The sequence below is a fragment of the Miscanthus floridulus genome, chromosome 12, assembly GCF_019320115.1.
Source record: "Miscanthus floridulus cultivar M001 chromosome 12, ASM1932011v1, whole genome shotgun sequence".
NCBI classification, from domain to species: domain Eukaryota; kingdom Viridiplantae; phylum Streptophyta; class Magnoliopsida; order Poales; family Poaceae; genus Miscanthus; species Miscanthus floridulus.
In genome coordinates, this window is record NC_089591.1 from 51,016,909 (window position 1) to 51,040,029 (window position 23,121).

At 44.6% G+C, this 23,121-nt stretch overlaps 1 protein-coding gene across 1 annotated transcript; it reads right to left on the bottom strand.

Annotated features, from left to right (window-relative positions):
* Nucleotides 1-9,778: 9,778 nt before the first annotated feature.
* LOC136495446 (CRM-domain containing factor CFM2, chloroplastic-like) lies at nucleotides 9,779-19,253 on the bottom strand. Its single transcript, XM_066491381.1, has 12 exons — nucleotides 18,583-19,253; nucleotides 14,795-15,545; nucleotides 14,576-14,706; nucleotides 13,935-14,234; nucleotides 13,696-13,849; nucleotides 11,875-12,167; nucleotides 11,660-11,791; nucleotides 11,450-11,566; nucleotides 11,255-11,344; nucleotides 10,989-11,187; nucleotides 10,779-10,909; nucleotides 9,779-10,699 (listed from the first exon to the last, which is right to left on the bottom strand). The coding sequence occupies exons 1-12, from the start codon at nucleotides 19,201-19,203 to the stop codon at nucleotides 10,508-10,510; spliced, it is 3,111 nt and encodes a 1,036-aa protein (XP_066347478.1). The 5' UTR covers nucleotides 19,204-19,253; the 3' UTR covers nucleotides 9,779-10,507.
* Nucleotides 19,254-23,121: the final 3,868 nt, after the last annotated feature.

Sequence of the window (23,121 nt, forward strand, 5' to 3'; positions counted from 1 at the left end):
AGGGTGCTTAGTGTCTGGTGAAAGGCGAGCACCTCCGTAAGTGTGTTATTTCAGGCAGTTCTACCATAGTTATGGTATCGTAGCTTCTTAGGTTGCTGGACTTGTGTGCTGAGCACCCTCTGTACAATGATGCTCCTATAGGCCGTCGTGTCCTCGCCACCAAATACTTCACCGCCCTCCTCATCTGTATCTTCGTCTTTCTTCATCTTCAATGTTAGAGGTGTTGATGTAGCCATCTTCTATAGTAATGTATGCCCGCTGACTTGGGCAGTCCTACACATGGCTAATTCCATGGCAACAGTTGCACTGAATGTCCAAAGTGCGTCCCGTCGATGCAACGAACGAGGCACTCTTGGTAGGCACCTGTAAAGACTTTTTACCTGAATCTGAAGGTCATGTAGGAGGTGCCTTAGGTGTAGCGGTAACTCTAGAGGCTGCTGGTCGCTTGCTGGCTGGTGGAGGTGCCCAAAAAGTGGTTGGCTTGGTCAGCCCCGAAGATGGTGCCAAGTGTGGCGTGTATGTGGTGCTGACCTTGCTCTTGCTCTGCTGTTCATGCCCCTACAATTCCTTTTGTACAAGTATAGCAAACTAAAACAACTGGTTGATAGTGTTAAATTCTTTATAATCAACAATGTCCTAAATCTCACGCCTTAAACCCGAATAGAAACAACAAATGGAATCTTTGTTCCCCTCCACAACACTACAACGCATCATTCCCTTTTGGAGCTCACCATAGTAATCTTGTACATATTTCTCTTCTTGTTCTAAACGCATCAATTTCTTACGCAAATCTCTATGATAAGAAGGAGGAACAAAACGATCACGCATAGCTATCTTAAGTTCTTCCCACGTACCAGGTAAAGCATCCTATGCAGCTAGCCCATTCCACCAAATAATGGCAAAGTCCTTCAACTCACTAGTAGCTTGTCGAACTCTATGATGCTTAGGCACAAGGTGGGCACTAAACTTTTGTTCTACCGTCATCTTCCAATCAAGATATCCCTCAGCATCATAATGACCCAAAAAAAGATGATATTGTGAACTTAATCTTAGCATAAGGATCATCGGGCACACGATGATTATTACCTTGATGGTGGTGGACACCACCCATACTTGTCGTGTTGCGGCGAAGACATCGTCGTAATCTTGCTTGTCGGAAGGCTGCTTGATCTATATTCCCAGTGGCATCATGCACCATGTCTTCTAGCAAGAGACTATCGGTGTTGCTACCAGAGACATCATTGTTGACTGCCACCAAGGTTTCCAACTTAGTAACCTTGTCGGTTAGCGTGGAAATTCGTTTGTCCAATCTCTCCATGATGTTGCCAATGTTGAGTTTAATGAGTGCATCAGTGACGGCCTTCCTGATGGCGTCATTCATCCTTTTTTGGGCATTCTCTATAACAGCTTACAGTTGCTCTTGGCTGACACACTCGTTGAAATCCTTGGGACTATTATCTCCAGTCTGATCACCTCCTGCCATTGTAAATACAAAAACAGGAACAAACGGTGAAAGTTATCCCTACCAAATGACTATGTGGTTGCAGTGGTGTCACTTTTCATAGCAAGTGGAAGCGTCTTACCAAGCTCTTACAAAGTTCTTACCAACACAAGCAATGGGCGGTACAACCGGCGGCTGGTTCGTGATACCTGTGAGGCAGTGGTACCAAGATTACAAGGCCCTTTTTCTGTACTGATCTGAAGAATTTGTGGAGCTTGAAAGGCACATAAAGAATAATATGTATATTTGGCACACAAGTCAGTAACAGAAAGTAATGCTGAATTATAGTCCAAAGTACTTGTTCTCGTTGCTGGTCTAAAATGTTCCAAGTGCAAGGTGTGTGATAAACAAGTATGGTGGATAACAAGGTGTCAGGTGTGTGAAAAATAAGTATGGTGGATAGCAACAGCAACACAAATAAGGAACCAGACTGCACACGCTAACACAGCCCACTTTGGCCTTCTCTATGTGCTCCTTTAGATATTGTTCCTCTTTTGCCCCTCTCTTTTTTCTATTTTTTGGGCTGTCGTTGCTTTTTTGGGAAACTTTGACTTTTTCTTCTTATTTTTTTATATTTTTTTACTTAGGAGCACAAAAGAAGTAACCACAGAAAATATGAGCTTAAACAAGTGAAAGGCGTGGCCTCTGGAAAATTCAGAAGACGTGCTCAAAATTGACAAAAAGCCTATGACCACGAAAAGAGGATCTTGTGACCAGTTTTTTGCCAAAATAAAATTTTTTGACCCCGGTAAAACCAGAGACGAACGGATCCAAAAAAAAATTCTGATCGATTTTGATATATGGAACGTCAAAATTCGAGTTCGTATGCGAAAACTAGACTAGTTTTACAAACTAACTTCGAATTTGAGGACAAAACAGGAACAATTCGCGTAAAATTGGTCATGACAGCAAGGATTTGATGGAAATGATGGGGAAAACACATGAACTGGACTCTAACACGATCTAACCAGCAACAAGACCTCGACCAGGACACAAACTCAACACGATGGACTCTGAAACTAAAATATGCAAAGGCTATGGCGCGGAAGGTTCTAGGACAGGAAAAAAATGAGTATGGCACTGGACTATGGGACGAATGTGAAACACTCAAAACTAGGAAACTAGGGGATAAGTGTGAACTTGACGGTATACCTTAGCTCTGATTACCATTTAATAGGAACGGGGATCCCGATCTTCCGTCAGGTATAGATAACTACCGTTGTGGCAGAGAATGACACACCGATCCGGCTTCAGATCGAAAGATCGAACCCTACAATCTTAGCACCACAACTCCTTTGGTTATCAGTCGAGACACAGATCCAGTTGACCTCACCAAGAAGGCTAATCCCTACCTGCGCAACAAAGAACACAAGCAAGAACAAGAAAAAAGCAACCAAATTGCAGATGAATGATTAATCTCACAAAGTTGGGGTCTCACAAACCGATGAACGACGAAACTGTTCTTGACAGATTAATCTAAGCAAAACCCAAAACCTAATGACGGTGGCGGCATATGATTATAAAGGTCTTAGGGTCGTCGCCTACCCTGAACAAGCCCCCTAATGGGCCCAAACACGATACATGGTCCAACGGACCAAAAGATGATGTCGTAGCCCCCTGATAGATTCTAGATGCTGACTTATTTTGATGATTCCTATTGATTCTAAAGGGCTTTTGATGTGAGACCACTTGGATTAGCTTCCTTATCAAATTAGCTTTCCAATCATATATGGATCGTCGACAACAGAGTCCGGATGCATCCTAAGTGAACAGTTTAAGGCAGACTGGTCTTGGAGGCCGAGGCAGACTCGAACTTGAGTTGCTTTGGGCCTCTACCTTAGGGACTCGAATCGAATTAGCCTTGGACCTCCTTCTTGACTTGGACACCCTTGCTGGCCTCCTACCCCTCCATACCATGTGCCAAACATGGTCGTATGCATGGGTGTCATGTCCTCATCAGATCATCTCCGTGCTACCACAAAAGAAATATGCAAGCATCATCACCATCCTTCACAACATGGAGGACTTGAGCACCATGACCCCAGACATAGTCATTGGTAAGATAGTGGCATTTGAAATGTCACGGAAGATGGGTTAAGAAGAAGCCTCATCATCAAGCAAAGGTAAAGCTCTTGCATGTAGTGAAAAAAAGAAGATGAAGGGCAAGCAAGTTGAGACAAGTTCAAGCTCAAGCTCCTCAAGTGAAGATGAAGAAGAAGATGAGGATGATGATGATGATGTAGATTCAAGTGATGATGATCAATCTTCCTCCTCCACCTCTGACCTTGATGAAGAATCCATCAAACTTATCAACAAGGTGGAGAAGATGATCTAAAGGCTCAATGTCAAGGGTGTGTCCATTCAAATTCAAGATTTCATCTTCACCAATCAAAGAAATGAGCAAATAAAGAAATAATGCTATGGATGCGGTGAGTTGGGGCACTTTATAGAAGTTTGTCCAAATAAGCCCACACCCAAAACAAAGAAAAAGGCGTGTAAGGACAAAGCCCTCACATCAATAAGGTCATGGGATGATTCTTCAAATGAAGAAGAAGACCATCACAAGAGGCGAGGCCACAAGCACTCTCATCAATCTCTTCTTGTGTGTGCCTTATGTCATAAGGTAATGAAAGCTCATCCTCTAGTGAGAGTGATAGTGATGATGAAATGCCTTCTCTTAATGAACTTATGCAAGAAAATCTTAAATATGCTAAGGCTTGCACTAGCCAACAAAAGAAGCTAAAAATATTGCAAGAAAAGCTAGATAGTTCACAAGAAGCATATAAAACCTTGCTTAAACAATATGAGACATTTGCTAATCTCAATATTGAACTATCTACTAAAATTGAGCAATTTGAGGCTAGTACAACAATAAATGCATGCACAGTCAATGATGAGCAACTTGTAAAGAAAAATGAAAAATTAAAAGAAAAGTTAGCTAACTCACAAGATGCTTATAAAAGTTTGCTTGCTAAAATGGAAACCATGTGCAAACATTGTGATGAGCTAACTAATAAAGTTGCTAATCTTGAAGTCATCGGTACAACCCTCACCAAGGCACCTAAAAAGAAAAGTTCTATCTTTGACATGGCTAAAAAGGATGCTTCTACTTCTTGCAATGATTTATGTTTAGACTCACCCTTGTGCAACCAAGTTTGTGTTGAGAAAGATGTTGTAGATACATGCATACAAGAGGTCACAATAGAGAATGAGCAACTCAAGCAAGAAGTAGCTCGCCTTACCAAGGACTTGACTCAAGTAAAAGGCAAAGCGGAGCAAGCCCAACATCATCAAGATAACACCATTAAGGGAGTGAAGAAGCTTGATGAAGGACAAACCATGGTTTGCTACGTGTGCCACAAGGAAGGCCACAAGTCCTATAAGTGCAAGGTGAAGAATGGGGGAGGAGCTAAGAAGAAAGAGAAAAACAAAAAGGAAACCAACAAGCTCTCCAACACCTACACCAACAAGGTGGACAAAAAGGCCTCCACACCTTATCTCTTGAAGAAGAAGAAAAATGACAAGGTGGTGGTCATCAAGGTGAACAAGAATGCCAACAATGGGGCCAAACGCATTTGGGTACCAAAGGAGATCATTTTCAACATGAAGAGCACCAAGAAGGTTTAGATCCCAAAAGGGAAGTGAGAAGTCCGATGGACTTTGGGGAATTTGGAGACTTGGCAAAGTATGGGTGCATTTCATGGGGTGCATCATTATGGAGGGTGCATCATTATGGATAAGTCTCATTGCAAGGAAAATGGAGTCCCCGGAGTTAAGCATCATACTTCAAATATCCAACACCTATTGCAAGTGGTATAAATCAAATTGGGTTCCACATATGGTATTACTAAACCGATATCATCATGTTGATTTCACTTTGGTATTTATATACTTTCTCTATGCATTATATAGATTAAACTCCCTTGAGCATTAATTTGCCAATTTTGCATAAACTACATTCTCCATCATATGTATGCATATATTTAGGGGGAGCTTAGTCTATGTAATGTGAGAGTCAAATTTTATGACCTATTCCACTCCACATACAAAGGATCACAAAGTTTGACCCTCCCTTGTGCTACTAATGTCTTCCTTTTTGGTGTTTGATTCCAAGGGGGAGAATTTATAGGACCAAAAGCAAGTCCGATCATAATAATTTACAAGTGGTAATGTTCTGAGAAAGGGAGGATAATGGATTATGGAGTTAGGTGGAGGCTTAAATCCATAATGCCACATGGGGACATTTGCAAGGGCAAGATAAGTTTCCAAAGATGTTTACATGTGGGATCTTTTAGCATCATATAACATTGCCCTTTGCATTGCATCCTTGCAAATAAATAGTTTTTAAATTCTAAAATTTTTATTATTTGTTTGCTTTGGTCATGTTGTCATCAATCACCAAAAAGGGGGAGATTGTAAGGAAAATGGATTCTATGCCCATTTGCTTTGGATTTTGGTGTTTAATGACCAACACAACCAAATTGGACTAATTATTTTGTAAGTAATTGTTTTGTAGTTCAATAGGGTGCAAGACATGACTTGGACGAAGGCGACATGATGATCCCATGATCCACACCTCAAGTAAGACCCTAGAAGCACAAGAGAAGACCCAAGATATCAAGCATAGTCCAAGCACGAAGATGGGAACTAGGCCGGACGCAAGATCGCGAAGAAACGAGCTAGGTAGAGGTGACCGGACGTGGCCCTAGGAGAATCAGACGCGTCCGATCAGTTGCTCGGCAACAGCAGGCGTCAGCAGCTGTGACTGGACGTTGAGCGAGGCAGTGACTGGATGCGCGGACCTCACTGTTCATCATTGCGGCAACAACTCAGAGAGGACCGGACGCAGTGGCACTAGATGACCGGACACACAAGAAGCAGCGTCCGATCATGTCCAGAGAGGTTCTAGAGCGGCGCCAGCATGACCGAACGCGTCCGATCAAGTGAGACCGGACTCAGCCCAGAGTCCGATCAACGCGCGCGGTCAACGGTTGAGACGACTGGACGCGTCTGGTCAGGACTATAGCAGCGTCCGGTCAGGACTATAGCAGCGTCCGGTCAGTAGCAGAAAGCTAAGTTTCGCCCCCAACGGCTACTTTCTCTATGGGGCTTATAAATAGACCCCCAACCGGCCATTTGAGAAGTGGAGAGCTGAGGAAACATACCAAGGGTGTTGATACACCATTTTAGTGATCTCCACTTGTATAGTGCTTAGTGATTCATTAGGTGATTAGCGTAGGTGTTTTGCGAAGTGCTTAGGTTGATTAAACCACCGCTTATGCGCATGCTCTAGGTTTAGGCCTAGTGTTTAGTGACGTTTGCACATCTCTTATCACTCGATGCTTGCGCGCACCATTGTTATACATCAGAGGGGCTTGTAGTCTTGCGAGATCACACCAACCGTATTTGTGGTGTGGCCGCCACCGTGTACCGAAGAGAACAAGGCCCACGGTGATTCGGTCGGAAGCTTAATAGTGTAGACTGCGGGGAGCGGTCCGAAAGAGGCTTGCCAGAAGGCACACCGGAGACCCACTTGCACGTGGGAAAGGCCCGGGGCTATCCACGGAGTTACTCAACCGGAAGCTTGGCCCTTGCGAGGGATTCCTTGCGAGGAGCTCCAACGAGGACTAGGGGGAAGCTTGAGCGCTTCTTGATACCTCGGTAAAAATACCGGAGTCGTCGACGGGAGTTTGCATCTCTACCTCATCTTTACCTTCCGCATTCACATTGCTACCTTGGTCGATTGCTTTACTTTCATAGGCTAGTTGATAGGATTGGAGCCTAGGTTGCATAACTCTTTCATAGGCTTTACTTTCATAGGTAGAGGTAGCAACACACCTAGCAAAATCGTAGTTGTATATCTAGATAGATTACTTTCTTGTATAGGTTTTGACTAGGTAGAATTAGAGGCCATAGTTTAGAGTTAGAGTTTTAAGCTGCCTAATTCGCCCCTCCCCTCTTAGACGTCACGGTCCCTTACAAAGTGTTTCATATGAATGTTGCAAAAATAGATCATGATGTTGCACATGTTGCAATGGTTGTAAACGTATGTTGCAAGCATCCGTTCCAAAGGTTTCATCTGCTTTTTCAGACGCATCTTGCAAGTGTGCTTATTTGGACGTTGTATATGTTTCACACATATGTTGCAAGAGTGTGTTTGAATGTTTCAGTTATTTGAGTCTTATGTTGCAATAAGTGTTTTCATGTTGCAAGTTGCAAGTGTTTTATCTGGATGTTGCATATGTTTCACACACACATGTTGCAAGTGTATGTTTCAAATATTTCATCTGCTTCAGACCTATGTTGCATTCAAGTGTTTTATGTTGCAAGTGTTTGTGTTTCAGAGGTATATTCAGAGAGTCATGGGGACACGGCCTGAATGCCGGGGAAGGGGCGCGACGAGCCAAGGGTCGGCGGATGGCGCGCACGGCGAGCCGAGGACCGGCGGACGGCGCGCGTGGCATGCCTAGGGTCCGGCAGACGGGGCGCGCTCGTTCTCATCCCGGCTCCCGGGTCTCGCCCAAGCGGAGAGAGAGGAGGGGGTTAGGAGGAAGTTGCGACGGGCGTAGGGCGGGGCGAGACGGAAGGGGGCGGGGTACTCGTGCGTGGCGGGATGAGGCAGACGGGGAAGGAATGTAGCGATACGGTGGGAATGTGGTGTGTCTCTTCCTAATTCTCCTCTTTGATAGACTTTTACATGATTGTTCTGAGTTATCTTTCTTGTCCAATCCGTGGCAGAAACGAGTTGCATTAGCCGTTGGGTCCCTGCAGCGCTGTAAATCCTCCATACATGGAGCCAGCCAGTGTCCCCTGAGGCGAAAACACAGGAGAGGACGCCGATGAGCTCATGGCCCGCGCGCGGTCACCAGTAAATTCTGAGGATGTCCCAAAGCATTCATTTTCATGTGCCCGGCTGACGACGGGTTGTCTCGTGCTGCCTATCATGATGTCCCATGTCGAGCGCCATGATAAGGCGCTGCACCACCGGCAAGGACCAAGGAGATGGAGATCTCGCAAGGAATAATTGGTGGGCGCACGGCGGGCGCACGGGGCATCCAATGCAGCTAGCTACTAGTGCTAACCAGGGAGGGACCCATCTGGATTAGACTCGCCGCTGTCCAGCCTGGTGCCGTCGTCTAGTCTAGGAAAAACTTAAACCTCGTTGCATGCATGCACCGCATAGGAATCTCGCAGTGGCATTGCAGGAATGATTCGGTTCCCATGTCTACCAAGCAATAGCATGTCCTCCAACTCCAAGCTTAAGGCTCCGGTCCATGTCCTGATGTCCACGTAGGCCTTCGTTTTGCTAAAATTTAGCTGCCACTGATGTTGATGCTAATTTGTCGTAGCATGTCCTCCAACTCCAAGCTTAAGGCTCCAGTCCATGTCCTGATGTCCACATAGGCCTTGTTCGTTTTGCTAAAATTTAGCTGCTGCTGATGCTGATTTGTTGTGAGAGAAAAATATTATTCCTTCACTAAAAAGTACAGTTTCTCCCAGTCCTATGTGATGTACTAAAGTGTAGACAATCTTGCTTTTGAGCATGGTGCACTACCAGTTCGGTCATGGTACGCATGATGTGATGATTGCTGAACGCCGTTATATACGCGTAGTAGGTTGTTTGTTGGGAGGGTGAGGCCTCACGTCAGTCAGCCACATCGATCAGATCAGCTAGGCCTAGGAGCAGCATGTGTGTGGACTGCTGATTCCCTGAACCAGAGATGCGCCAAACAACGCAAAGCATGCAGCAGTACCAGTACGCCCAGGTGCAGTCTTTTTAGAAGCTTTGCCTTTCTTTTCGTGCGCCCGACCGGTCTCGGTCTGCATGTCCCAGGCAGGCAAAGCGATTTCGATCCATGTACAACAACTTGCGCCCGCACCAGGCTGAAAGCCAAAAGGCGTCCCTTTGTCCTCTTGCAGAGGCAAAGCAGCATTCAGGTTTATATAAAAAATGGGAAAGCTGCGCTCCACGTCTTTCTTCTTTTCATTCACAGGGCAGCAGCAAGATACGGCTTTATACACGTACTGCACCAGAACAGCCTCATCTAGTACGTACAATGCACTAGTATATTCACAAGGCTGCCTAGTGAATATATTCACCAGAACTGGGCTCTCAGTATACAGAGTTATTATTGCAGCTGGCGTACGACAGATGATACTATACTGAGAGCCCAGTTCAGGGCAGCTGGCCAGCTGCAACAAAGTGCAAGCCGCGCAGCCCCAAGCAATGGCAGTTTGCTAGGATAAACAACCTCCTGTAATAATAACTCTACAAAAAGAAGCCAAAGTGCCCAACACATTGTTTTCTGAAAGTTAGTGCCAACACATTCGTTAGCCGGGTTTACAACTGCAGAGTGCAAATAGAGAGCTTAACCTGAAGGAAATCTGGCAGTAACAACGCCCTGTTCGCTTGGCTTATAAGCCGTACTTTTTCAACCAACGAACAGTATTTTTCTCTCACAACAAATCAGCCAACAGTACTTTTAGCCATGGCTTAACAGGCAAACGAACAGGGCCTTTCTGTAGCACCCACTGTTCCGTCAGCATTCAGCAAAGGCCAAAGGGCAGGGCAACTGGATGGGTGCATGATGCAAGCAAGGGGCAGCAGGCAGCAGCCCAGCCGGATTCCAGCATACTCCTGCTACATCACCCTGCTGCCTCTGGCAGGTCTTTTGCCAGATTCCAGCAGACGGCACTACCTTTTGCCGGATGTCACCTACTGCGCTGACGAGTTTCTTACGGCAAAATTCAACTCAGTGCGTTCGGGAGTAAAGATCTACCGAGGGGACACCGACAAAGCTAAAGCAAGCTCATTTCTGCTTCTTACAAGTTACAACTATGCCAGTGAGGCAGTGAGCAGGGTTCCACACCTTGCGTTTATGCAGCTTCAGTTCTTCACTGCATATACATGCCCTCTATTATGAGTCTGGTCCATTTATCCGCGGGCAATGATTGTACGATCCTTTTGAAACACGGGATAGTATGTGGGGAGGTTATCCGGATCAGCTACCCTGACTCGCCAGGGAGCAATCCACACTCTAACCTGATAGCTTCAAGGAGCTGAATTGATATGACCTCCTTTTCGCCTTCATCTGTACTACTCTCCTTTGAGCTTTCCTGGGCCACTTCTGCACCCCAACCTCTGTACAAAATCACTTTGTTTGTTTCTCGTGACACTAGAACTGATCCTGTCGCCTCCTGTTTCCATTGGAGGTAAAAGAAGCTCAGATGAATCCGGTTCATAAAGGATCAAATTATTCTGTTACAAGTTACAGACCTCTAGTTCTGATATCAGCTGCTGAATTGGAGTTCCATCCGCTCTGTTCTTAATGTTCACAATAGCAAGAGGATGCTTCTTGAAGTGTGTTTTTATTGTTTTTGCAACTCCAGTGATGACATTATTCCTCCCTATGACATTAATCAGATGCTTAGCAAAGCAATTTAAAGTGGGTGCAAACAATAACTGGGATAGGATCAACTAAGATACCTATGGAAAGTACCGGTCGTTTCTTCATTTTAAGGGCTTGCTTCCTTAGCACAAGTCTTTCTTGATTTGAAAGCGGTGTAGCTCTCAAAGGCAATACAGAAGCAGATTCCACGTCCAATTTTAGCCCATCCACATCTTTTGAATCATCTTCACAGTAACTATCAGGACTGAATGTCACAGTAGAGCTATGTTGGTTTTGCTGCAACAACAGTTCATCAGCAGCAGCAGGGAACAAAGGCATATGGTGGGAAAGCAGACAAACTCACATGTCTGATCAGATTATTGAATGAAGCTGCACTTGAACTCCCAGTTGTCACAGAAGAATCATCTTCTAGCTTGTTGAAACAGACTTTGCTCTATCAAATACAGTGTGCAGTAGCAGCATTAGTTCACAATATAGTGATTGAATTGAGAAAGGACCAACCTACAACATAAAGATCCCATAAGGGAGGACTAGTAACCTGCATATCTTCCACAGGGACTCCAGATTTTGTTAAATTTAAGGCTCTATCCATCTCAGCTGAAGCGCACTCCTCAACCTCAGGCTCTGAACTCATGGAAGAAACTTCAGGCACTTCCTTGACCATTTATATTGAGATAAACAAATAATCAGGTATTCATGGAATAAACTAAGTGGTGATGGAACTACATTCAAGTTAGAATATGTTTACTTCGTCTTGCTGCTGTAGTGTTCCAGAGTTGACACTAGGATCATGCATGACCTTGTGATAGTAGCTGGAATTCATCTGATCCTTCAAGTAGTCAATGTTCTTTGACAGCTTAAGCACATGAACCTTAAGGGACTAAAATGACAAGAGAAATTACTCAGAATCTCAAAGAGTATCTCCACAAAAGGATCATAACAATCCAAGGATATAAGCCACACCTTACAACGTTGGTTTTCCACGGAACGCTTCAAAGCATCCCTTTTACCCAACAAAGTTTTTGGCCTGAGTTTTGATGGCCTCTGGTAGTTCTTTCCTCTATATACTATTATAGCATGCCCTTTGCTCACTTTTTCCACTGCCACCAAAATACCACCACTCTCTGCCTCTAGAATTCGAGCAGCATATTCCACATCTTCAAGGCAGTGTTCTTTACATATAATCTTGACAAGTTCTCGATACTTCCAATGAAGATGCATATTTTCAATAGTTCCATCAAAAACTCCCCTCCTCCCTGCAAACCAATCAATTACCAAGGGCGTTAAAGGAGAAAAAATGGAGATGAATGTAAAGCACAGGTGAGTGGGAAAAGACACTTTGTGGAGAAACTACAAGGTTCTTTCAATTGCCCTAGCTACGCAATTTAAACTTTCCCTAAAGATGATCTCTGTAATAGATGCCCAGAATTAACATTTGTCTAAGTGTAACCAAGATGTTAGACATGTTCCTAAACTAGTGTGCCGCAGCTTGTTAGGTGCCTTGGCAGGGATCATGCTATTATCCTTTCAACAGCTCTTGCCATGTTTAGAGTTTGGGCAGGAGAGGAGTGAGTTATTACTGCAGGTAAAGTGGTAACAGACACATTGCGATATAGAATGGCATGAAAGAAGAAGTTTCCCAGACAATTCAAAGGGAATGAAAGAATTATTCAAATTTATTCTCTTCAAGCAACACAAAACGATATAGGGATCACCCTGTCCATGTCAAAACTGGGAAAATAATCAGAAATGATTGAAATATTATTCAGCATCACTTAACCTAAAACAGTTCCAGAAAAAAGATCTTACATGGCAATTCAATCTGACAATCTAGTTAAGCTAAGAAACATGAAATTGCCGCTTAAGATCAAAATTTTCCTATGGATGTTATGGCACGACAGAGTTCTGACTGGTGAACAAATGCAGATAAGAAAAGGCAAAGGATCAGAGAAGTGCAAATACTGTGGAAAACTAGAAACTAGGAACCATTTGTTTTTTAACTGCAATATTGCCCAAATAATTTGGGTGTGGGTAAGGATTAGTCTGAGGTGGTTTGTTAGGCCAGTTTCTCTTCAACATTTTGAAGACATGTTAGGGGGTGGAGGTGGTTACATTAATGATTTCAATGTTTTTTTTCATCTTAGCTGCTGTGGTTTGGAGTCTTTGGAAGACCAGAAATGACTGGGTCTTCAATAGTAACTTGATCAAATCCCCAAAAGTTATAGCTTATAAAGTTGTGGGTTTTCTATCACAGTGGAAGAATATGTTGAAGCCAAAAGAGGTGTTGAAGATGGAGGATACAATCGCGAAGCTACAGGAGGGACTGAAAGCATGGTGAACCTGTACTTTTGAAGATGGATCTGCAAGTGGAGGGAGAAGACGAAGGCCGATTCTGATATAAAAGACTCGTTGAAGTTCTTTTGTTCTCTTTGGAGGCGTTTTGTGAGGTGGTCTACAATTAGAAGTAATGACGTCCTGGGAAGCACCAAGCGAACGTTTTCCATTTCTTGTCTAGTAGCACTTTCTGTTTCTTTAGCTGGTTGTTATCGCTTTTGTTTTTGTTTGTCATGTGCGCTGTGCCGAAACTTGTAAGCTGGTTGTCCCCAGCATGTACCGTTGGATGCTTTCAATATAAGCAGGGTCTAAGCCTTTGGTCTAAAAAAAAGGCTAAGAAACAGACAATTAATTGTTAGGTACACGGAGGCAGGAACAAGTTTCCATTTTCTAAAACAAAATGGTTATGTTTGGAACAAAAGCATGCAGAGCAAGGTTGAGAATACCCACCTAGCAGCAGAAATTGTTTCATCTTCAATCCAACTTTCCTCAACATGTACCTCTCATCTTCTGATATTGTCTCTCTAACTTCAGCCTTTGAAAGCGGAGATGCCTTTTCTAGTTCTTCAAGAAGCTTTTCAGCTTTCTCTTTCTCTGCTATGGCCTGACAAATAGTTTGGATATATATATTTATTTAGTCAGACAGCAAATTGTGTATACAAGAGCAAATATGACAGCTGAAAGCATACCTGAGATAGTCTGGCCTCAACACTCTTCGCAACAGTATTAAGAGATTTTGCTCTATTCTCTGTGACAGAAGTTCCCTCTTCATGAATGTGGACCGAGACATCACTTGATACCTTCAGTACAGAGTCATCTTGAGTAGGCATGTTTTCTTCAATGTCAGGCTTCGGCTTGTAGATTGTAGAACTGCCCAGCTTTCTGCGTTTTTCTATTGCCAGTGAAACAGCTGGGGGGAGGAAATCTTTCCCTCTGTAGAATACAATCGACTCCTTATCCTTTGATAATAGGGTTCCACCTGTCAAGTCCTGCAACATTTAAACATAACTGCTGGACTTACCATTCTGGTTTTGGGAATTGATAGTCCAGGTACATTAAAAAGAACAGTGAGATGAAAGTTCTGGGTAGATTTGGATTGCACGAGATACTACATATATTTCCCTGATTTCTGATCATATACGGAGGTGATCAACAAATGCACCAAAAAAAACCAAGGAAGAAGAATACACTGCACTTTACATGATGACATGTGACACGTGTCACACAAGTTAAACTCTATGCCTCTTTTACCAGAACATTGCAGGGGCACACAAAAAATGTATTTTGTGACACTGGGCATTGGGCAATGGATGGATTAGCACCTACCTACCTTTAGTTCTTCAGTTATGAGCTCACTGTCAGTGTTGTGTGCATCTCTCTTGACTGCAATCTTTGCTACCTCACATCTTTCCCATAGCTTGACCATGGATGCAGCCAATCCTTGAAGGTTGCTGCTTCTTCCTGGAATGTAGACACCACAAAATTAATAAGAGCAATCCTTATCAATAAAGTAAGAGACAATCTAAAAGAGCAAAGTATCAAACAGTACCGAGGGCGTAGTGGAAGGGCAAGGGACGAGCTAGTCTCCTAAGGATAGTCATTTCCCTGTCTGTTAGCTTAGGCGGCACACCTGAAGGAAGTAGGCGAAAAGGCCTACGGTATCCTGGCACAATAGCTGGCAACAAATCAGCATCCACCGGAAGGGGATCATACCCCCACCAACCAGAAAACCTTGGGCCCAACCCGTCCAGTAATTTATCCGCTTCCTCTGCAAGTTTGACCTCCCCAGGCAACTGTAATCGAAACTTATTTGGAGATCCAACACCAGCCACTAAGGATGAGCGATCTCTAGGACCAAATTTACTAGGACGATCAGCATGAGTGTTTTCCTGAAATCTCGCATGCTGTTCGTTTGGAGCTCCAGTTCTAATATCTAAATTTCCCTCATTTGTATAAAAAACAAGCCGTTTGGTAGATGATATCGGGTGAGTTGTATCTTTCTCTCTACTTAAGCTCTGAGTCAAACATCCTATAGTCTGACTCTTCCCCTGTCCAGCATTAATCTGTTCTGTGCATGCTACAACAGGATTGTCACTACTCTCCTCATGACTGCTATCATGTTGTGAACTAGTATCATCCTCCTCATCCTCGTCCCCAGAACTGCTCAGCTCTGATGATTCTTTGTCAAGAAAACTATCCACCCTTTCGCTGTAATGGAAGTAAGGATACTTATAGTTGGTTCCTCTGTACAATATGATGATACTCCCAGATCTCCAAATGACCAAGCCTCCAGTTTTCCTCTGCCACGAAAAAAGAAATAGAGCATGTTGAACTGTTAAATGCAAGTCGAAATAGTTAGTTCCAATTATATACTGTTTCTCTCCAACATCTTATTAGTCAAATGGAACTCGAAATAAAATCTACGATAACGAAGCAATAATTTTATGCAGGCTAACACACTACACTTTGATCATATCACTTCAAAGTCATCAACACAGCATTTTTAACCAAAGATTCTGCTCATTTTTTTCTCGAATGTTTACGCAGGAGAACTGCATGTCATTTCATTAAGAATATTCTGGACATTTTTCCCCAGTGACAGATTCATAACAATAGTTTGTAATCATGTACTAAAAACCTATTATCCTATAAAATTGTGAAGCGAATTTTATAGTGGGATTCGACATAACCAAGCAGGCAAGCACCATTATACCCAGCAACACTCTAATTTCCTGAGCGTGTTACCAAGGAAAAGACAAGGACATGGTAGCTAATGTCAATGCATCATGGCCAGTGCATAATTGCATAAACCAGTGCACGGCTTCCTTTGATGATTGGTGGGACAGAAGTTCAAATGCAGTGGCTGTTCACTTAAGAAAGGGCCTCAACTCCATCACCATTCTGGAAGCATGGACTTTGTGGAATAATCGTAATCAGTGTGTGTTTGATGCTGAATCTCCTAACCTAGCTAGAGCTCTGTTGCTCGCTAGTGAGGAACTTCTTTATTGGAGCTTGGCAGGGGCACGATGTATCAATAACCTCCTTGCCCTGGGGCTGAATGGGAGTTAATTTCGGGTTGAGGTCGCCTACTTTGTGTGTCAAGGGCGCCCCAGTTTGTTTTGAGCACAGTGGTGTGAGTGGGTGTGTCTTGTATGGGTTCTTATCCCATTTTTTCTTCTTAATATAATGATACGCAGTTCTCCTGCGTGTTCGAGAAAAAAAAGTGCGCGGCCAACAATAAGAGAACCAATGTTGTGGTTGGACATGTACAGCCAGAAGAAGAAACATAACAGGGAGCACTCACTTCAAAAATCTCGTGAGTGCGCCTCATGTTCATTTTCACACGCTGTGTCAGTATTCCACATGACCAAAACATGTTTTTGCATTCTCATCTAAGTCCTCATTGCATTGAAATTTTTTCAGCTACTGAAGCAACGCACGACACATTGCATAGTATGATGATGTAATAAATAGTGGAAGAGTTAGTGCTCTCTTCCCTGGCTAGACCTTCCTGGCAAGCATACTCATCTCTCTGCCGCTTCATCTATTTATTTTTTGTTAGTTTTTCTCACTGCTTACATAGAAACCATTGGGTGAACAACGGGTACCCATTTAGTTTTATACTACAGATCAAATATCTACCTGTACCTCGCATTTTAAAACCAATGTATACAGAGGATAAAATATGCAGCCTTTCCTTCCTCAAAAAATTCATATGTGAAATATTTTCTCTTTTTTCACTAACTGATGGATAAAATGTCGAAGACATTAGCTCATTTTAGATCAATATGTACCAATGCCGATGTGCCACTTGACTCAAGGAAAAAAAACTTCAACCCTGGGGGTAAGACCTCCCCCAAGGCATTGACAGAAAGGTAGAATATTCTCTTCTACAGGGTCGAGAAAAGGCCACGAACCCCAGCTAATCAGGACGTGCCACTAACAGCGAGTACGCGCTTGCGGCTGTGTATCACGCTGCAATCATTAGTGGACCATGTATTTCGCTGAAAATAGCCCAAGGAGTGGCCTTTTTTTGGTGGGTTGCACTTCTTGCATCCCTACCACTGCACTACATGCATGTTCTCCACTTGACTGACGGAGGCTTGTATGTGCAATCTATTGTCTATTCTCTATTATAATTTATACCTAAATAGGAGATCCCCAACAGAAGATTTCTCTGCGATTTCGTGAAGCCACATCAGCAGAGCCTTTAACCGCATCCTACTTCGCCTCCCCCAATCTGAAGATCAGTTTCACACGCTACAGCTGAACCTACGAATACGAAACCACGGCATGCCTCTTTGCTTCTCCCCCACATTAATTATTCTATACAGGTTCAGTTGCATATTTGTCCCGACCTCCCGCTGCTCCACTTGCCAGTCACGGCTCCACTTCTCCAGTAAATGTAGAAAACCAGGAGTCTCCATCATTCTCATGGATCGGATCAACAATGCCAGCCAACAGTCAATTAATAAAAGAAAACGATGAGTCTCCATCCTCATCGAATACAAATGACCACCACGCAAGGACATGAGGCCGCCACCATGGCGCAGGGCCGTGAGGCCGCTGCTTGATCCTCAGGCGCTGCCCGACGTTGATCTCCACTCCGACGTGACACCGACGACCAAAACAAATTCGCATTCAAGCCACCAAATCTTCACGCCTGATTGCCGACAACAGCTCCATAAAGGTATGGCATGGTTACCTCCTTCGAGCAATTGGTGCTCCTGATTTCAGGTAATTTTGCAGTGAGCTGGGCCAGGGTATTGGCTCCCTGGCAGCACATGCACTGGACCACCTGTGCATCCTCCTCTCTGCGGGTGTGTTAGCCAGGGTCGGCGGCACACACACTGGACCCACCTATGTGTCCTCCTCTCTGCGGGTGTGGCAGCGTGCGTGGCGGCGGTGTGAGCAAAGCCGATGTCTGTGCATTATGATGATGGGATACATCAGGAGATTAAAGGCCGGGGCAGCATGGTCCTTTCGCGGGAGTTAGATGACATGGAAGTTAGAGAGTATATATGATAGAACTCCGTCGATTAGAGGCTCGCTGGTGGCACATTCAACAGCAAGGTTCCGTCACCACGTGTAATTCAGGTCTATTTCATGGTCCAAAGAAGCTAGATGTACATATGTTCTTGGTCACATGAGAAGCCAATATCAGGTGCCAGGTAACTATTATTTTTATGATTTCATCATTTCACACTCAAATAAGTTGCAAAATTCCCGCAGGTTTAGTTATAAACTAGTGCACGGCCAACAACAAGAGAACCAATGTTTTCGTGGGACATGTACAGCCAGAAGAAGAAACATGACAGGGAACAGTGGAGCACTCACCTCGAGAATCTCGTGCGTGCGCCTCATGTTCATGGCCCAGACGTCCTCGCACCTGAGCTTCACGACTTCCGCGTTCCGCCACCGCTCGTGAATCCCATTTACGATCCCCTCGGTGATGCCCGCCTTCCCCACCTTAAGCCGCTTCCTCACCCTGATCCCGATCCCCTGCAGCCGCCGCAGCTCGTCCCGCGGCAGCGCCAGCTCCGCCGCGGACGGCGGCGCCGAAGCTGACCCCGACGCATCCCGCCCGCGGCCCCTCCGCCGCTGCCGCGCAGCGGAGCCGGCCTCACCGTCGCCCGTGGCCCAGCTCGGGTCGAGGGTGGAGCCGACGCGGTGGCGCGTGAGCTGGGCCGGGGTGGGCACGAATATCTCGCCGGGGGAGGGTGCGTCCCCGCTCTTGTTCGGGACCGGAGTGGGGGTCTCGGATCCGGTCTCGAGGTAGCCGAGGCTACGGAGCTTCTCGGAGATGCGGCGGAGCGCGGACTTGCCGAGCAGCTCCGGCGAGGGGGACGCTGAGGCGGAGGCCTGGACGGGACGGAGGCGGGCGTGGGGTTTGCAGGCGGAAGTCGAGGGTAAGGAGAGGAGGAGAGGGGAAGGGTGCGGGGAGAACGAGAGGAGCATTTGCGTGGGGAAGGTGTGGCGGGAGTGGAGGGAGAAGGCGGGTTTAACTGAGCCCTGCCAGGCTCGACGGAGGGCAGGAGGATAAGGCGTCGAGAGGTGGGAGACGGAGGAAGGGGATGAGTTGTGCCTCGAGATTCGTGCTTTTCGTGCAGTCGTGTTGGATGTTTCTTAATTGAGGCTTTTATACGTGTGCCATTAAAAAAAATTGTAGTTATATATAGTCTATTAAAAAAGTTGACCGCACACATATGCCACCGTTCTGATCTTCTTTGCTCTTTAAGTCATTCCGTCCGTTTTTCTACTTAACGGTGTCAAACCGACAGGTGAAATGACCATTTTACCCTACGGTGGGGTCCTTTTGTCAGCCACCAAACTCTCTCTTTCTCTTTGCGCCTCCGTTTCCGCGCTCCCCGTGCTCCTGCTCGTCATCGTGGCACAGACGGTGTGATGCTGCTTCCCCTTCGCGGTGGTGGAGCTCGTCGTGCTCGTGGCTGTGAGCGTGCCCGCCGCGCGCTCCGCGCCGGGGCGAAGTGCAGGCGCGCCTCCCGCGCCGCCGCGGCCAATAAGAAGGAGATGGCGGGGATGGGCAGGGTGAGCAAAGGGGAGCTACAGCAGCCGAGGGCGGAGCTCCCCCGCGCACACCGACATGAGCCCCGACGGCGACGGCGAGGGCCCCGGTGTGCAGGGAGGCGGCCTCGTCTCCACGCGGTGGCGAAGCAGGGCGGCGCGCGTGGAGCTGCCGTCATCCGGTCCTCGCCGTGGATCTGCCGCAGCGCACGTGGTGGTGACGCGAGTGAGCTGTGCCGCGCGGGCAAGCTCCCAGCGGGCGCGCGGGCAGCTGCGGAGCTCCGCCCGGCTAGCCGCTGCGCAAGGGAGGCCCGCCCAGTGCTGCGGGCTGCAGGCGATCCGGCATCCGCCCCGGTGAGCCGCTGCAGGCACAGGGGGCGCTGGGCGAGCTCGCGACTCCGCCTCGGCCAGCCACGGGTGCAGGCGCAGGTGAGCGCATGGAGAAAGAGATGAGGTCGAGTTTGAGAGAGAGACAGGATAGGGATGAGAGGAGTATTATGGACTTTTTGACTAACCTAACCAACTTGTCAGGACTCCAAAACGGTGAAAAATGAACAGAATACGGATGAAATGGCTTGAAGAGCAAAGAAGTTCAGAACGGTGGCATATGTGTGCGGTCAACTTTTTTAATAGCATGTGTGTAATTACAAACTTTTTTAATGGACACACATATAAAAACCTCTTCTTAATTTGTTAAACCTATGATAAGACGTCCGTGCTACAAGATTTACTGAGAGAATCAATGAATATTGAATTATGATGATTCATGAATATTACCTCTCTTAGTCCGTCTATAACGAGAAATCTATATGGACACCCAAACCCAAAATAGGTAGTAAGAGACGTAAAATCAGCCTCCAACAGAGTACCTATACGGGAGACATATTTTGGGTTGTCTGAGAAACTCATTTGTAGAAATGATTCTCTTTTGAATCTTATTGTTGCAGAAGATGCCGAATATGTATTGAACTTTTTGCCTGTAGCGCTACCTAAAGAACGAATGGGTCTTATATTTTGGATATTGTTGTTGGAGATAGCCTTACTCCCACGAGCAAAGTTGCACAACATCATCTACCTCCCTCCTCTGCAGGCCAGTCAACCACCGTGCCCGATAAACATTAACATCGCTAAGGGGTTATATGATTCAAGGACAAAGTTTAGGAGATGTTATATGGGGTTGTTTCATGGGGTATTTGGATACTAATAAAAAATAAATTACGGAATCCATCAGTAATTCGTGGGACGAATTTATTAAGTCTAATTAATCTGTCATTAGCATTTGTTAATGTAGCATCACATTGTCAAACCATGAATTAATTAGGCTTAAAAAATTCGTCTCGCAAAACCATTCCAATCTATGCATTTAGTTTCATAAATAGTCTATATTTAATACTCCATGCATGTGTCTAAATATTCGATGGAACAACGACTAAAGTTTAAGAGACGGAACCAAACACCCCCTAATCTATTTGGCTTGACACTAGGCACACCTCCTCGGTAGGCAAAGCATTCTCAGATATTAGATTTTGATTGTCGGGGATCAAATCTGTCCTGAAAGTTGTTTGTCCCAAAGTTCAATTCAAACATCCCACAAGTGTAAGTATAATGGTGCTCACACTCTCATAGCAGCGAGCATGAGGAGTCGAAGAGGCCAACACCATGCGACCGATCAGCAGACAATGGCGGACGTGGGAGAGAGTAGTCAAAGGAGATGCAAGCGCACTGTGCAAATTTGACCATATCAGATATAGTAGAACTGTAGAAGGAGAACAGGAATAAAGTGAAGACGAGAATAAAAGAGAGAAGGCAAGGGGAATGGGACACATGGCCATTGTTAGTGGCCCGATTTTGGACAACCAAAATCACTGTACCAACACTGTAGCACAGCGCTAGTGTTTCGTTTGTATTTGTGAATTATTGTCCCATCGTTGACTAATTAGGTTTAAAATGTTCGTCTCGCAAAGTACGACTAAATTGTGTAATTAGTTTTTTATTTCATTAATATTTAGTACTTCATGCATGTACTACAAATTTGATGCGATGGAAAATCTTCTTTTTTATAGTGCTAAAGTTTGTATTTTAGTGAAAACTAAACGCCCCCATAATTGGCCACAGCTCTGATACTAGGGACGCTCGACTTGGGCAGCCAGTCAGAGCATGTCTATCGTTGTACGAATGGTAGATACAGCAGTTGCCTAGGCGTGTAATAAGTACTCACTCATGTTCTAAATTATGCCATTTTAACTTTTTTTTTGGAATCAAAGCATTTTAGATTTGAATAAAATTATAAAGAGAATTATAAAAATTTATGACATCAAATAGGTATACTATAAAAATATAATTAATAAAAAATCTAGTGATACTTATTTGATATCATATATGTTATTATTTTATTGTATAAATTGGTCGAGATACTTTGACTCTTAAAAAAAGTTAGAACGATTTATAATTTGAAACGAAACGAGTAAATGCTAGACGGTGGCTCTAGTAAGTTTGGACAGGGATGTCTAGAGACACTACTCCCAACAAATACATTCTAGAGTTTGATTAAGCCAAACATTCTTAATTTACAAAAAGATAATATTTATGATTCATGTAATATGAAAATATACTCAATCATTAATATAATAATACTTGTTTAGTATCATAAATGTTAGTAATTGCATCTTTTTTAGACTAAGATAATATTGAAATAATCAAACACACCCTATAGGTCTTTAGTTTTTATTGGTGCAGCTACCGCCAGCACTAGTTGAACGTAGCATAGTTAATATTTTAGAGTAGGGTGATCCAATGTACCATGATTTTTTAACCACCGTAAAAGTAAACATGTCAATACACAAAAGTACACATTCAATCACTAAATTAGAATCCTAAAATTGGAATGAAATAAATCCTATAAAAGTTCGACACGTTTATGCCTTTGCACCTTGTGTTTTTGTGTTGAATCACCAAATGTGGATATGCCTTTGACAAATTGGCTTTGTTCGGACTGATGGTTTCTACGGCTGTTAAGTCGGCTGAAACTGATTTGCTGTGAGAAAAAAAACTATTTCATGGCTGATAAGTTCAAAGCAAACTTGATATTTACGCTAGCACTTGCATCTTGTGTCCCTTCTCGTCCTAATTTTTTACTATTTGATCCTTTTTCGAAGAAAATTTACATTTGAGCCCCCTGAAAGACTTAAACTCATCTTTGGAACCTAGGAGTCAGGCGCCATGAGTCCTGGCGTCGAGGTAACACGTTTCGACGCCACAGATCTTAGCGCCGAGGTGTCTGACCGTGCACAGCAGGAAATCCTAGGTGGCGCCGAGGTACCGGCCACGTCAACACCTACCTAGGATTCTCTG

Excerpts from the sequence above, each read along its gene's own strand:
- LOC136495446 (XM_066491381.1), bottom strand. The coding sequence starts at position 19,203 with ATGCTCCTCTCGTTCTCCCCGCACCCTTCCCCTCTCCTCCTCTCCTTA. Across the intron at positions 15,546-18,582 it reads GCACGCACGAGATTCTCGAG|AGGAAAACTGGAGGCTTGGT; the intron begins GTGAGTGCTCCA and ends TTTTCGTGGCAG. Across the intron at positions 10,700-10,778 it reads AGCTGATATCAGAACTAGAG|GAGGCGACAGGATCAGTTCT; the intron begins GTCTGTAACTTG and ends CAATGGAAACAG.